The 14312-nt window shown below is 36.0% G+C and overlaps 1 protein-coding gene across 16 annotated transcripts in view; it reads left to right on the top strand.

Moving 5' to 3' along the window:
- Positions 1–14312, top strand: part of LOC138176101 (C2 domain-containing protein 5) — a 132793-nt gene that overhangs the window by 24712 nt on the left and 93769 nt on the right. For 8 of the 16 annotated variants that reach the window (XM_069106837.1, XM_069106839.1, XM_069106840.1 and 5 more), the window contains exons 6-7: positions 6542–6740; positions 12357–12508. In XM_069106837.1, the coding sequence (XP_068962938.1) occupies positions 6542–6740; positions 12357–12508 (351 nt within the window). Of the gene's footprint in view, positions 1–6541; positions 6741–11232; positions 11358–12356; positions 12509–14312 lie in introns of those variants that run through there. The other 8 variants (XM_069106842.1, XM_069106841.1, XM_069106846.1 and 5 more) reach the window with 2 other exon arrangements.

Genomic DNA, 14312 nt, shown 5'->3' with positions numbered 1-14312 from the left:
CAACAAAGTGGGCATAATGATAACTTGCCTGCACGTCTTCCCAAATAAGGTCAAAATCGGGGCAGCTAAGTGGCGCAGTGAAGAGAGCACTGGCCCTGGAGTCAGGAGGACGTATATTCAAATCCAGCTTCAGATACCTAACACTAGCTGTGTGACATTGGGCAAGTCACTTAACTCCAATTGCCCTACCTTTCCCCTCCAAAAAAAAAAAGCAAAAAAAAAGGGTCAAAATCCTAGATTAGATGATCCTTTGAATTCTCTTCCAGTTTGAGATCTATGAAGATGTAGAAATGTGGGCTAGATGATGATATAGTTAGGTGAATTATGAACTTCTTGAACAATAGTACCTAAAGAATATTAATTAGTGGATCAACATTGGTATAAGGGAAGTTCAAGATATGCTACAGGATTCTGCCCTAGGTCTTATTCTGTTAATGAATATTAAAAGTTTTATTGATGTTCTTTGTTTTTACATCATTGGCATTTCTGGATCTCTTTACAAACCCAACCTTTCTGTGCGTCAGAAGTTTGTTTTTAATATTGGAAACAGTAATGAGACACTGACTGAAGACTTTTTTAGTGAGGGACTGACATGATCATATCTGCTTTAGGATGGTCCTAGCAACACATTAAGGCTACTTTCCAAGTACTAGCTTAGCTAAGTACCAAGAAACTCATCACAGATAAGCCCGGCTACTTGCTGATGAATTCTTTGTCTATGGCAGCCCATGCAAAAACCGAAAAAAATGTCCCTCTGTTCTTTATTGCCCACTTCTAGTTCTCCAGGATGGCAGAGTGGTTGAGAATGCAATGGATGCGCAGAATCACACAGTTTTTAGACCATCTAGAAACTTTGTTGGTACTCTAAATGTGAAATCTTGAACCAGTGACAACAAATTAACATGGGGAGCTGAATCATATTACTCTTGATATTTTTGCTATAAATGATAACAGAAGAAGGAAATTGCAGTTAAATTGAGGGAATGGATCACATGTACTCCTTGGAGAGTCAAAGAAAGGACTTTATGGAGTTGACTTTATCTTAAACCCAAAGGCAACAAGAAATATTACATCATGAGACATTTGATCCTCTTGTATTGCAGTTCTCATAGTATGTATTTACAAAAAGTGTACCATGAAATAATTGAGGTCTTTCATTTGCAGAGAATGAATAGGGAGATAAATTCTGTGAAAAATTTGCTAAGTTCCTTTCAGATTAAATCATTATACATCTTGACACTTGGTGACTTCAGTGCAAAGGTAGAATGGGAGAAAATGTTGATGAATGCTTCAGAAAATATGAGTCAGGAAGAAGGAATAAAAAAGGCGAAATACTTGTGGATTACAAAGAGTCCTTATACCATTATTTCATGAATATTTATGAAATATAAGCATTACAAAAACATGATTTATTTAAGTCATGACAAGATTAGTCATTTTTTGAAATTTCCTTATCTATCTTGAACTTAGTCATCAACAAACATTTCAGTATGAGTCAGTTATATAGTCAGAACATTTACTTACAGGAAAGATCAGAATTAGTAAAAATCTGGAAGAAATCTTGATAATGAGGAAAAAGATAGGGCATGTAAGTGCATGTAGTAACTAATTTCTGACCTATTTAAACAAGTAATTGATAATTTAAAATGGATAAGGCACTGTAGAAATTACTTTGACAAAGATTATAATAATTTTATTTAAAAGTTCAGCTGATGTAAATCGATTGCTATAGCAAGGAGACTAAGCTCTGACATACAAACCTGGGTCCTAGAAATTCTCCCACTGTGCCAGTCTTAAGTACTGGCAGTGGCACTTGCACTTCCAAGGCCTAAACATTGCCACTGCTGGGACCTGAATGGGGCAGTCCAGTGCTCCACTGCCCGCTTTAGTAAGTGTACTGAAGCTTCTATGTGTGAAAAGTTTCCATTTCTGCCATGACAGGATCTGTACTGTATCCCACTCCACAAAAAGTCTCCCAGTCCTTTTTGGAAGCTCCAGTGAGAAACCCAGAACACATATTGGATCTTCTTTTAAACTTACATGGTACACAGCATTCAACATCCTTTCCTTTCTCATCAAGTCATCTGGGGATGTATTTATCATATTTTCCTAGAGGAAGAATCAAGCATTGTTCTTTCACATACCCTCCTTCCTTCCCAAATTCCTTGCTCCAAAGAATCCCAATGAACACAGTTTACATGGCCTCCCATATGGAGTATAAAAAGTCCCAAACAGTTCATTCAGTATAGTTTTTAGTTCCAAAATTATCATCTGCAGGGAATCCCTAGACCAGCTCTAACTAGTAGGCCTAGAGGTCACTGTTACTACCAAATAAATTCAATAATCAACAGTTTTGAGCATTTATCATCTTCATAGCACAGTTCTTAAAGGTGCAGGGCACATTCATATCTCTTTTTAGTTGCTTAATGCTATGGTGAGCAACCATTTACTCTCTAATCTTGTAACAACAAATAATACTTTACCGGTATATGGTCAGCACTTCAAAAACCAGAGAGGCCATCCAGGGTTCACCTTCTTTTGCATTTATCTTCTATTTCAGTGAAATCAGTCTAGTCCATTCCTATTCTCTCTGCCCAGTTTTGTAGTCCAGGATTAACTCAAGGCAATCAGATAGTTCGGGTTATAATTAGAACAAAATAAAACACTTGTAGACTATCTTACAGTTAACAAAAGGAAATTTACTTAACAGTATGAAAAGAATACTTAGCATGATTATAGCATTTTTTCATGTGGGTGTAGCTTTGCTACCTACGTGTTGGCCCTGCAGTTGTCTGAAGGAAAATGTCAGGTGTCTGAAGGAAATATACTTGATTCTTTGTGGGGTTGACTTTTGTATTTAGGAAGCTGTGGCAGTGGTTTGAGCCAATTAAAGTCTCAGGGATGGTTTCAGTACTTTTAAAGAAAAAAAAATTAGCCTTGACAGAGTTGAGTACAGTCTTGGAATATTATTCATCCTATCTTACCACCACACTTGGCTTACAGCATCATAATCTTGGATATGCTCATAAAAACAGTAGAAATGTCCCTGAAGAGAACAAAGAAAAAAAAAACAGCTTGTTTGGACCAAGTGCACCTTGTTTAGACCAACTTGTTTGAACCAAAAGCGACTTGTTTGCACAGAAAACATCCATGCTGGAAATAAGGGCGTTGAGTTATCTAAAGGAATATACTAAAAGCATGAAAAAAATCCTGGACCTTTTTAATAGCCTTATTCCCTTTTTCCCCCTAAAAAAAAAGGAAAGGAAAAGTGACTGGGAGAATATCAATCACCACTGACTTATATGCTTGCTTGTCCATTTCTAAAAAAATTTTTTTTTAAAGCAATCGGGGTTAAGTAACTTGCTCAAGGTTACACAGCCAGTTATTTCTGGGTGTGGTGTGAAGTATCAGAGCCTGGATTCGATCCCAGGTCATCCCAACTCTGGGGCTGGTGCTCTTACTCTCTGTGCTACCTGGCCGCCCCACAAAATTTTTTTCAGACTTTTCTACACATGCAGTGAAGATGCCCTTGATAAATGTATTGGTAGGAAATAGGTGAATTCTGTATGTGATACTCTTCAGTAGACCACATCTTTATAATGACATGATTGCCTGAATATCTAGATTATGTGAGATCTCATTGCGCTTTTTGTTGCTATTGTTACTTATGGAAAAACATTTGATTTGGTAGAGCAAAATGATGCCTTTAAGGTTTTCTTCCAAAAATGTGTCTCCTATTCATAAATTCAAGATTCCTTGAAATATAAATAACAAATGACCTTTCTCATTACCTTCTGACGATAAATATCAGGAGAGGCATGAAAATAAATTTCCTGTGGAATGTGAGATCCTCCAAATATTCCTGTGCTTGATACTAATATCTGCATCAAGCCCTGGAGCACTGCAGAGCCTCCTGGCAGAAAACTATATTCACTCAAAAGAGTTTGATTTGACCATCCTCCTAGGAAAGACCAAGTGGATGAAGAATGCTTTTTGTCTAGATTACATTATGCAGAGCATTTCTCTCTGTTTCTATACTTGGGACTGACAATACAAAAGTATGAATTGGGCACATAATTAAACAGGTAGAGAACAAGATAGATTACCTTTAGGAAGTTATAGAGTTCTTTTAATGAACCCAAGCCTTTCTTGGAAACAAAGGCCCATCTTTTTAATGTCAGTATTCCACCAGTATTGAATATGGCTGCAAAATGCAGAGCATGGTCTCTCAAGAATTGAAAATGAATATCACATGAAGTAGTGTGACGCAGGGTGGGTCTGAGCAATATAAAACCATTAAGAGTAAAAGATATTAGGGAAATGTATGATAGGAAAAGAAAATGGGATAGTGATGCATCACAGGTGAAGGATGGCAGGCAGAAAAACCAAGTGTTCCACTACTCTCAAGTGAGGGACGTGTGTAGCACATTTTGCTGATTCCTTGTTGAGAACTTATGGGAAGACACAGACACAGAATGGACAGGTGTAGATGGATTGCTGCCTTCATTGTTGGAGGGAACATCTGAAGCAGTGAGATCACAGATCCATTTGAGTAGAGATTGGATTAAAGGTGAGGAGGAGGGATTGGACAGGGAGACCAAATTAGGAGACTGTTGCAATAATGCAGCTACTTGTTGATGAAATCCTGAACTAGGGTAGTGGTCATGTCATGTGAGTATAGTGAATAGACAGTTGTGGGTATAAAAGTGACAACAACTTGGTAACTGACTGGATGTTTATAGAAGGTGAAGGATGTAGAGGAAACTAGGATGATTGTTATATTAGAAACTTTGATAACTAGAAGAATTGGCATGCCCTCAACAGAAATTGGGAAGTGTGGAGGAGGGATGGGTTTTGTGGAAAGTATAATGTGTTTGATTTTTAGATAGTTACCTATGGGATGTTTTAGGAGGGAAGCCTAGCAAGCAGTGAGTAGTGTAAGACTTTTGGGCTGGTTATTTAGATTGGGGATTCATAGGTATAGAAATGGTAATTGAACTCAAAGTAGTCATTATGATTACCAAGGGCAGATGTAGAGAGAGAAGAAAAATAGATCTAGGTTGGAGGCTGGCAGGATACTCACCACACTTAGTGGGCAGGAGCAAGATGATGATCTAGCAGAGGTTCATGAGGATATAAGGTTAGACAAGAGCCACAGCTTAGCTGGATTGTTTCTATACTGCCTGCAAACATGTTTAGGTTTCCTTCATCCTTGAAAAACTTCTCTTTATCCTGACTCTGTTATTTTAAGCCCTTGTCCCATAAGGCTCTTTTCCATAGCTAACTCCCTTAAAATGAGCTAAGTCAGAAACTTCCAATTTCCTTTGCATTGGTGTCTTCCTAACCGTGATCCCAGGGGGGAAAAACAGTCAATCCCTCTGTGGGACCCAACCCTTCAAAATACTGCACCTGCCCTGATGAATGAGTGAACAAGTGAACTCCAGGGAGGTCCATTCAGACCTTGATGTAACCATGACCATCATGTATTTTCTTAACTTGCTGTGGCCTGAATATCATGTCCTGCCTAGGTTGGCTATATCCATGTTTATAGTTTTTCTTTGCCCTTCTACATCCAGTGTCAGAGTCAGTCTGGGCTTTAGTGTGGAGGACCTAGTTTCAGAAATGTCAACTACTGCTCCTGCTTAAGGGGTGGATGCTATCCTGTGCCCTTCCTTCTTACCCTTCCTTATCCCTAGTTTTCCCTTGGATGTCTCAGTTTATCCATATAATACTAATAATAGCTAATGTTTATATGGTGCTTACTGTGTGCCAGGCATTGTGCTAAATGCTGTATGGTTACTATCTTATTTGATCCTTATAACAACACTGGGAGGTAGGTGCTATTGTTATTTTACAGATGAGGGAACTGAGGCATGGAGAGGTTAAGTTTCTTGTCCAGGATCACAAAACTAATAACTTTTTGAGGCTAAACTTGAACTTAGGTCTTCTTGACTCTTGGCCCAGTACTCTCCATTGTGCCACCTAGGTGCCTTATGCAATATGCCCTTTATTTAAGTGCCCCTTAAATGGATGCCCCTTAAATCAAAGGGCCTACTACTTTCAGCATTGAATGATTTATCTAATTCTTCTGTAAAGCTGCTTTAGTCACAGCAGTGGACCTGAAGAACAAGTTTATGTATGGAAAAGATAGAGGGAAGATGGAGATAATGGTACTTAGGGAGGCTGATGAACATGGAATATTTTAGGGGCCATTAACATGTATGTGGAAGCCTAAGAGTTCATCTTAAAAATAAAAAAATATATGTTTATAATAAAAATGAAAATATTTAAGTGAAAATTATAGCTACATTGAGAAATAGTAGCATATAGTGTCCATGCTATCATTTACATCTTTTATAACTTTTCTGGGTCTGTTTTCCCATTGATGGAATGAGGAAATTTGGACTAATTGATATTTAAGGTTCCTTCCAGCTCGAAATTTCTGATTCTTTGGAGTTTTAGTAATGCATTAACTATTTAGTTTTATGACACAGTATTTGATATCCTAAAAGAGTTTGGGTTTTTTCCTTCCAAATTATAGGTGAACTACAAAGGAAGATTGGTTTGAAAGTACTTGAAATGAGAGGAAATGCAGTTGTTGGGTATTTACAGTGTTTTGATCTGGAAGGAGAATCTGGATTAGTGGTACGAGCCATAGGAACAGCCTGTACGCTGGATAAATTAAGTAGCACGGCAGCATTCCTTCCTGCATGTAATTCCCCATCCAAAGAAATGAAAGAGTAAGTATGCGTAAGTGCATAACTTTTAATGGAGAAAGCTGTTCATCTTTTTCCTGTATGTAATCACTTTCTGTTAAACATGGCCTATAGGATGAGCCAGCATTTTTTATTAACATAGTGATTTCCTGTCAAAATTCACTGTCAAAATCTGAAGCTCAGAACTTCTTGTTTGTTATTCAATCAGAAATTGCAATTATCTGGGTTAGAAAATAAAATTTGTGCTGATGTATGTATTGTATAATACTTTCCTCTTCAGATTTAATTTTTGTCCTAGAAGAGTATTTGTGGGTTGTTTTTTTGCGTATTTTCTGAGAAATCTTAAAGACTCTAGTCGATGATCTGTGTTTTGTTTTTGATAATATAGAGGCAGCAGGCTAGTTTGATCCATGTGCTGGAGGGATTCTTCTGCATCACAGATTGAAGAGGGTAGTTAAGAAGCCATCAGGAGCCATTAAATAGACTTTACCCTATATTTACTCAACTCTTTTGGTGATTATATCTAAAGAGGGTGGGTAAAACTCAACATTTGGATGTATTGCAGCCAGATTAATAGAAAAATGATTTTTTTCCATTTTTCTTTTGACTACTCCTTAAAGGACCTCTACTGAATTATTTTGAAATGCGAGTGAGGGGAAAAATGAGGGTAGAGGGACCTAGTTTTCCTGTCTAGTCTTCCATCATAGGACTTATAACTGAAAGAAGACCTTAGTGATTATTTAATAGAGTCCAGTTTTAGCTTCCCATTTTGTAGCTGAGGAAGCTGAAGCTGAAGCGACTTGCCTAAGGTTGTATATACAGGACATGACAAAGCTGATATTACCTTAACTAGGTCTTCTTGCTCTTTTTACTGTCTTTTACAAAGAAAGCCAGCAGCAGTTGCAACAGCAAGCAGTGTCGGGGGGGTGGGGGGACCGATAGTTTTTTTTCTTTGTCACAGAAGGATCCTAAAAGAAATATTGTGGTCCATTCTTGTTCATTTACTTGCAGTGAACCCATTGCATTAGGGTCTGGCTTTTATGAATAATGCATATAGCTCCCCTTATCCTTGTTTTATGTGGATTACAGTAGAAGGAAAGATAGGACATGGCTACATTACCTCTTTACATATTGTTTGCTGTAGTTTTATGTGACTAAGGGAACAAATTTGCCTATTTTCTTGAATTCTATTAATTTGAGTATTCTGGGACTGTAGTCTGAATTTATTCCCCAGTTGTCTGATTCTATTATAGTGAACCCTAAAAAAATGGGAAACACTTGTATTGTGAAGAGATTGAGGCATTTGCAATTGAGAACATTTTCTGAAAAGCATCTTTTAAATTACATGTAGCATTTCAGAACATCTCTGATGTTATAAACTGTATTCTTTGTATTCCTGATAGCTTAATAATTTAGAATCCTGTATGAAATTCTATGCCATGATTTATCAAGCCATAACTATTCTGGTACCTTAACATGACATAATAAGGTTATTGGTTATCAATGAAAATTTGGCAAAATATGGCTTTATCTTAGTTCCAATTGAAGGGTTTTAGGCCCCTCATATGTAGTGCCAAAAGGCCTTCGTTACAGGGTGGTGTCATTTGAATGACGATCCCATAATATGTACTCAGGGATGTTTTATGCTCCAGTGTATTGGTTATGTAATTAAGAAATGAAATGCTTTTATATTTTTATAAAATTCAGGACTTTAAAGATATACTTTATTTAAAATTTGTATTGAAAGTTAATTTCATTTGAATTTATTGCACTTCTACCTCAAGATTGTTTTGCTTTTAAATAGTTTAAACATTGTAGAAACCTATTGGTCAGCAGACTTTTAGATGCCTGCTCTACATCAGGAACCATGCCAACCCTGGGGGTATAAGTGCAGTCTATGGAAGCAGTCTTTTTCCTCAAGGAGACTACATTTCATACAGTAAAGCAGGACCTCTGTTCATGGATATAGAGTTACTATGAAGAGAGTAAATAGAGATAAGTGCAAATTAGTGACATTCAAGGTAGTTTGCATTAGTTGTGGGGGGAAGAGGTCAAGAAAGGCTGCACTCTGATGCCAGTGCTTAAGTTGGGTTCTACAGGAGGAGCAGAGGCTCAGAAGGAGTGCATTCCAGCATGGAAGATAATCAGACCTAGAGACTAGAGATAGAGCATCATGGGTGAGGAAAAGAGAGAAGGCCAATTTAGTTCAGTCATAGAGCACTGGAGGGAAAGGGACTTATAATTTGGGAGAAAAGATAGGTTAGGGCAAAGTTGAGAAGGACTTTGTATTTGATTCTAGAGGCATTAGGAAGTTAGTGCAGTTTTGAGTATTGTAGTGATATGGTCATATCTGAGTTTAAGGAAAATTACTTGGTCAACATTGTGGAGGAAGGATTGAAGCAGTGGGAGGAGCCTTGAAGCAAGAACGCTAATGAGTAATCTAGGGGAGGAGTGGATGAGAACCTGATCTAAAGTCAGATGTGAGAGATGTGGAGTTAAAAATGGCAAGATTTGGCAATTGACTGGATAAACGAAAGGAGAGAGTGTGAGAAGTTGAGGATAATGCCAAGGTTTACAACTTGGGAGACTATATCTTTGTAGTCATAATGGTACTTTTAGCAGAAATAGGCAGATTTGGAAAAGGGCTGGATTTTGTAGAAGGTTAACTAATTCTCTATTGAACATGTTGCATTTGAGATATCCCATAGGCAACTGGTGATGTGAAAGTGAAGTTCAGAGAAGAGACCTGGGTCTGGATATATAGGTGATTCATCTACCAACAGGTGATAGATAACTAAACCCATAAGAGTTGGTAAGTTCACCAAGAGAGAGTTTACAGAGGGAAGAATAGTTGGGCCTGGGGCAGTGGAATCCTTTTTTTCTATGCCCTTAAGGAAAATGTATATTTACATAAAATGCTCTTTAATGTGATTTACTCTTAAGAAAGTTAAATTTTTAACTATTTTCATCAGTATGTAACTATAATACATATATCACTAAATTCTAATGTTGTACATTATTTTCATTTTTGGGTGGTAGAGTTTTCCATTGTAAGATGTCTTTTGTTTATACTGGTAGTTTTGTTCCATTTTAGCTCAGTAAAATAATGCAGAGACCACTGACCTCATCTGTTTGTTAAAGTGAGACCTCACCTGAAATTATTTTGGTGGTTTCTATTGGTGGAGTTCCAAATAAGTACTATGTAATTTTATTACATACCTAGTATAAGTAGATTATAGCATAGTAACAAAAAGAATATGAGTACCCACATGTTAGGGGTATTAGGAATATTAGTATTGCAGGAATATTAGCCTGCAGACTATATTGAAGATTACCATAGCCATCAGTACTAGGAGACTGCTCTTAGAAAACTACTATTCTGTGATAATACCATACAATGATAGTTCATAGAATAAAGGACCATAAAATAAGGTCAATGGAAGCTGGGCTTCCTAAACTTCTCTTGAGTAAGTAGATATTGAAAAAAAAACAAAACAGGACATTTATGCCCTATAGATCTTTTTTTTTTTTTATTTTTACCCAGGACATTTAAAGTCTTTTTTAAGTAGAAATTTTATAATTTGAGAATGTCATATTTTTTTTTACTGGTAAAAGTTTTTATTATATAAATATATTTTACTACATGTATACTGTATTTCCTCATTTAGGGTGTTAGTACTATCTTAGAAAATTTAATTTAAATTGCCATTTGAAAAATATATTCTATACAAGGAGTGGCCCAAAGGAAATTAATTTTTTAAAAAGACTATTGGCTTAATTGATGATGCATTTTAATAATGCTTTTTGCTTTGTTTGGTGTATTGTTACCAGTTTTAAAAATATACATATAATGTACATCAAAATGTTTATTCTAATAGATATGTCCTTAAACACTTTCACTTTCTCTTTATCCTAAACTATCATGGTATTTTTTTTTCATATCCTTTGGCCCCCCCATATAGAAAATGTTCTTTGGAAATTTTTGTTTTAGTCAAACATGATATGTAAAATTCTCTTAAAGAATTTGATTGTATAAGTGACATTATTTAGGATTACTAATTTCAAAGATGTAATATGATTTAGCTCTGTGTATTTAACTTTTCAGTTTTATGGGTGTTTTCCTCCCATAAAGTCTGTACTGTGAGGTCACTGATGATGACAGTAAAGAGAAACCTTGTATATTTAGGCAGCCTTAGAGCCAAAATCTTAAATTCAACTAAGCAAGAAAATATGGTGTCCTTTCTACTTAATTCTCTAATCAAAGCTCACAGTTTATTAACTTTTCCTTTAAAAATTTTGACTATAACGTATCTTTAGCTAATGTGTATCTGTTCTTTCCCCCCGCTTTGGGGTTTCATCTGGTCTTTTGCATGTTAGGGATTTGTAACTCTTAGGAGCTGCTTAAAAATATGTGCTCTCCTCAAACTAAAGCACCCTGCAATCATTTTAACATAACTTTGCAATCTGTTGTATATATTGTTTTCTTTTCTTCCACCTTGACTGCAAATTCTCTCAGGTCTCCGCTGGTTCACCCTCCAAGCCATGGATGCCGTTCGACTCACAACAGCCCAATTCACACTGCTACTGGCTCACGACTTACTCAGAACTTCTCTGTGTCTGTTCCCACTCTCATCTACACTGGTACGAGACTGCTCAGACTCAGGAGCTGGGGAGAGACAGGCCACAGGCAGAGTGGTCGCAAAGGGCAGGCAGGCAGGCAGTGTAGGCAGGTACCATAAATCTTTTGTCCTTCCTTTTCTCACTGGAAGTCCTGCTGTCGGTGAAGAACTACTGTATTCAACTGTTAAAACAAAGGCTAGAGTTGTTTGGAAGAGAAAGTGTCCTTTTCACTTCCAAAGTCTCTTCCATAGACCCATACACTTGTTTTCAAATTGTTCTCTCTCATAAATTTATGGTGAAATACTCCAGTATGTAGCTTTTGCATTTTCTTTCTGGTTTTACATAGAAACTAGAATTGTGATTGGACAGAAAATTAAATTTTGTCCAAATTACCTATATCTTCTTATTTTAACTCTTTTATAAAACCTTTTAAATATGGCTTGTGTAATTCTATGGAAGAGATCTTGTTGGAGTACAGGTAAGCAGTGATTCTGCACGAAACAGAAATGTTTCAGTGTAGTTATATCCATTTTCTTCATTGCTTTGTTTTTAGCTGTGGCACTCTTGATGCTATAGGATAAGGAAACATTTTTTTTGGAAGATATATATGTGTGCAAATATCAGTATATTTGAACATATTTACACACATCATTTGCAGTCATCATCATTTTTTTTTTATTTTGTAACTGGAATCAAAAAGCATTGTTAATTTGAAAATATTTTTAGCCATGTATTTATTCTCTTTGGTTATTTCTCTTTGGTATATTTTTTTCCCTGAGTCTGACATTTCATGCCTTTTACTTGGCTCGTTAACTGTTTCAGTGCAGATAATATTTATCTGAAGAATACTGAATGGGTAAATAGAAATTCTTTGTCTTTGACCTCATCCCCAGCTTCACACTTAAGAAATGACTGCTGGCCCAGCCCCAACCCATCCCATCCTGGTGTTTGGATCATGCTGCCATCAGCCAGGTCCTTTGGCACATGATTGCTTAATATCTTTCCACCTTCTTCTGGCAGGATTCCCTTCAATGAAGATCCCAATCCCAATACTCACTCATCAGGACCCTCCACCCCTCTGAAAAATCAAACTTATTCCTTTTCACCTTCCAAGTCCTACAGTCGACAGTCCTCTTCTTCTGACACAGATTTGAGTTTGACACCCAAAACTGGTAAGGCGCTTCCACCCGCTTTTTTAATTTGGTTCTGTTCTTGTTGGCTTTTCATCCAAACTTTTTCTTCTGCTTTTGGCATATAAGTTAATTAAAATGATGCCAACACTAATAATTTTCAACTGTCACAATTAAAATATGAATATATTTTTACAATGTAGGAATTAATTTGATGTGATTTCTACCACATAGGTTGGTAGCTCAGAGGTTTAAGTTTCTTTGATAGTTTAAGTTTGAGAGACTAGATGACAAACACAATTCTTATTTTACCTGTTGACATTTTTGTTTAATACTCTAATTTTTGGGGACATACATTATTTTGTTAAAGCATATTAGGTAGTTGAAGAGTTAACTTATTAGTAAAAAAGTGAAACTAAATTCCTCATGTAATATATATTTTTGAAATTTTCTGTATTCTGCTTATTCATTCTGAGGTCTATAAATTTAATCCTAAAATATTCATAATATTACAAAGAACACTTACAAAATCTCTCTGGAATGGTAGTGTCATGTTAATAAGTGATTTATAATTATTAGTTTTTGTAATTTGTTCCATCCTATAAGGTAGAAAAATACCATTTTTACTTGTCCTTTTTCCATATTTCTGAATTTTTATCCCCTCTGCCCCCAAAAGTTCCCTGTTCCTTCCATTCATTCCCCACACTGGCCCCCTACTTTGTCAAAATTTGTCTAGAATTTTTTTGGGGTTTGTCATCTGGTTCTTTCCTTCATCTTTAGGATATAGTCCCCCCCCCCCAACAAAAAAAAATTCAAAAAATGTTTTAAGAAATTGGAGGAAGGGGTGGCCAGTTGGTGCAGTGAGTAAGAGTGCTAGCCCTGGAGTCGGGAGACCCGGGATCGGTTCCTGCCTCAGATACTTAACACCTGCCCAAAATAACTGGCCATGTAACCTTGAGCAAGTTACTTAACCCCTATTGCTTAAAAAAAAAAAAGAAATTGGAGGAAAACAATTGGGGTGATGGGATTTTTATAAACTGCATATTGATCTGGGACATTTTCCCATGGGATTTAATCCACATTCTAAAAAATATATATATTTTGTCTTGTGTCATTTTGGCTTACTTTATTTTAATTACTTTTTCATTTGCTGCTTGAAAACAAATCTAATTTTAAAAGCATGGGAGCTTGAAGAATAAAGAAATTATTTGTGGATTTTTTTTAAACTAAACTAAATTTAATAAATGAAATTGTTAAAGAAAACAAATTGTAAAAAATATGATTTGGCAGTTTTCATGCTTACTTGAAAAGAAACCTGGGTTTTTTGATTTTTAATTTCACATCATACTAAAAATAATGGTAAAAATAATTCAGTATGTTAATAAATGGTTCAGAATTTAACAAGTAGGCACATGTATTTATTTAGGTTATCTATCACATTTAAAACAGTTGAAAATTTAATTTAAATTGTAGTGTAATAAAAGTTTAAATTAAGACATCTGACTGTGGCACTTTTGCCTTATTAATTCTAAAGTAAATGAGTCCCAAACTAAAATTGCTAATGGCAAAGACTTGAAGTCATGAGGAATCACGGTTCCATAAAGGGTAATTCTTTAAGTAGACTTGAAAATATATTGCATTTTAGTTGGTATAACAGTCATACTAAAGATGATAGTGGTTTAAAAAGTAGGAGTAGCTTTTAGTTTTCCTATTTGTTAGAACTATTGATAGCATCATTTCATATAGTTCCAAGGCCTGTGCTGAAGCTCCTATCCACCACTCTCAGTATTTGTTCTGAATCTAAATTGCTCTACTTACAGTAATACATTATTTGTAAAAAGCTCTT

Source organism: Petaurus breviceps, unplaced genomic scaffold (genome assembly GCF_028583685.1).
Source record: "Petaurus breviceps papuanus isolate PSGF00001 unplaced genomic scaffold, PetGlider_PUasm1.0 81, whole genome shotgun sequence".
In the NCBI taxonomy this organism is placed as follows: domain Eukaryota; kingdom Metazoa; phylum Chordata; class Mammalia; order Diprotodontia; family Petauridae; genus Petaurus; species Petaurus breviceps.
Note: the sequence above shows the minus strand (reverse complement) of the source record. Positions and strands in the feature narration are given on the sequence as shown.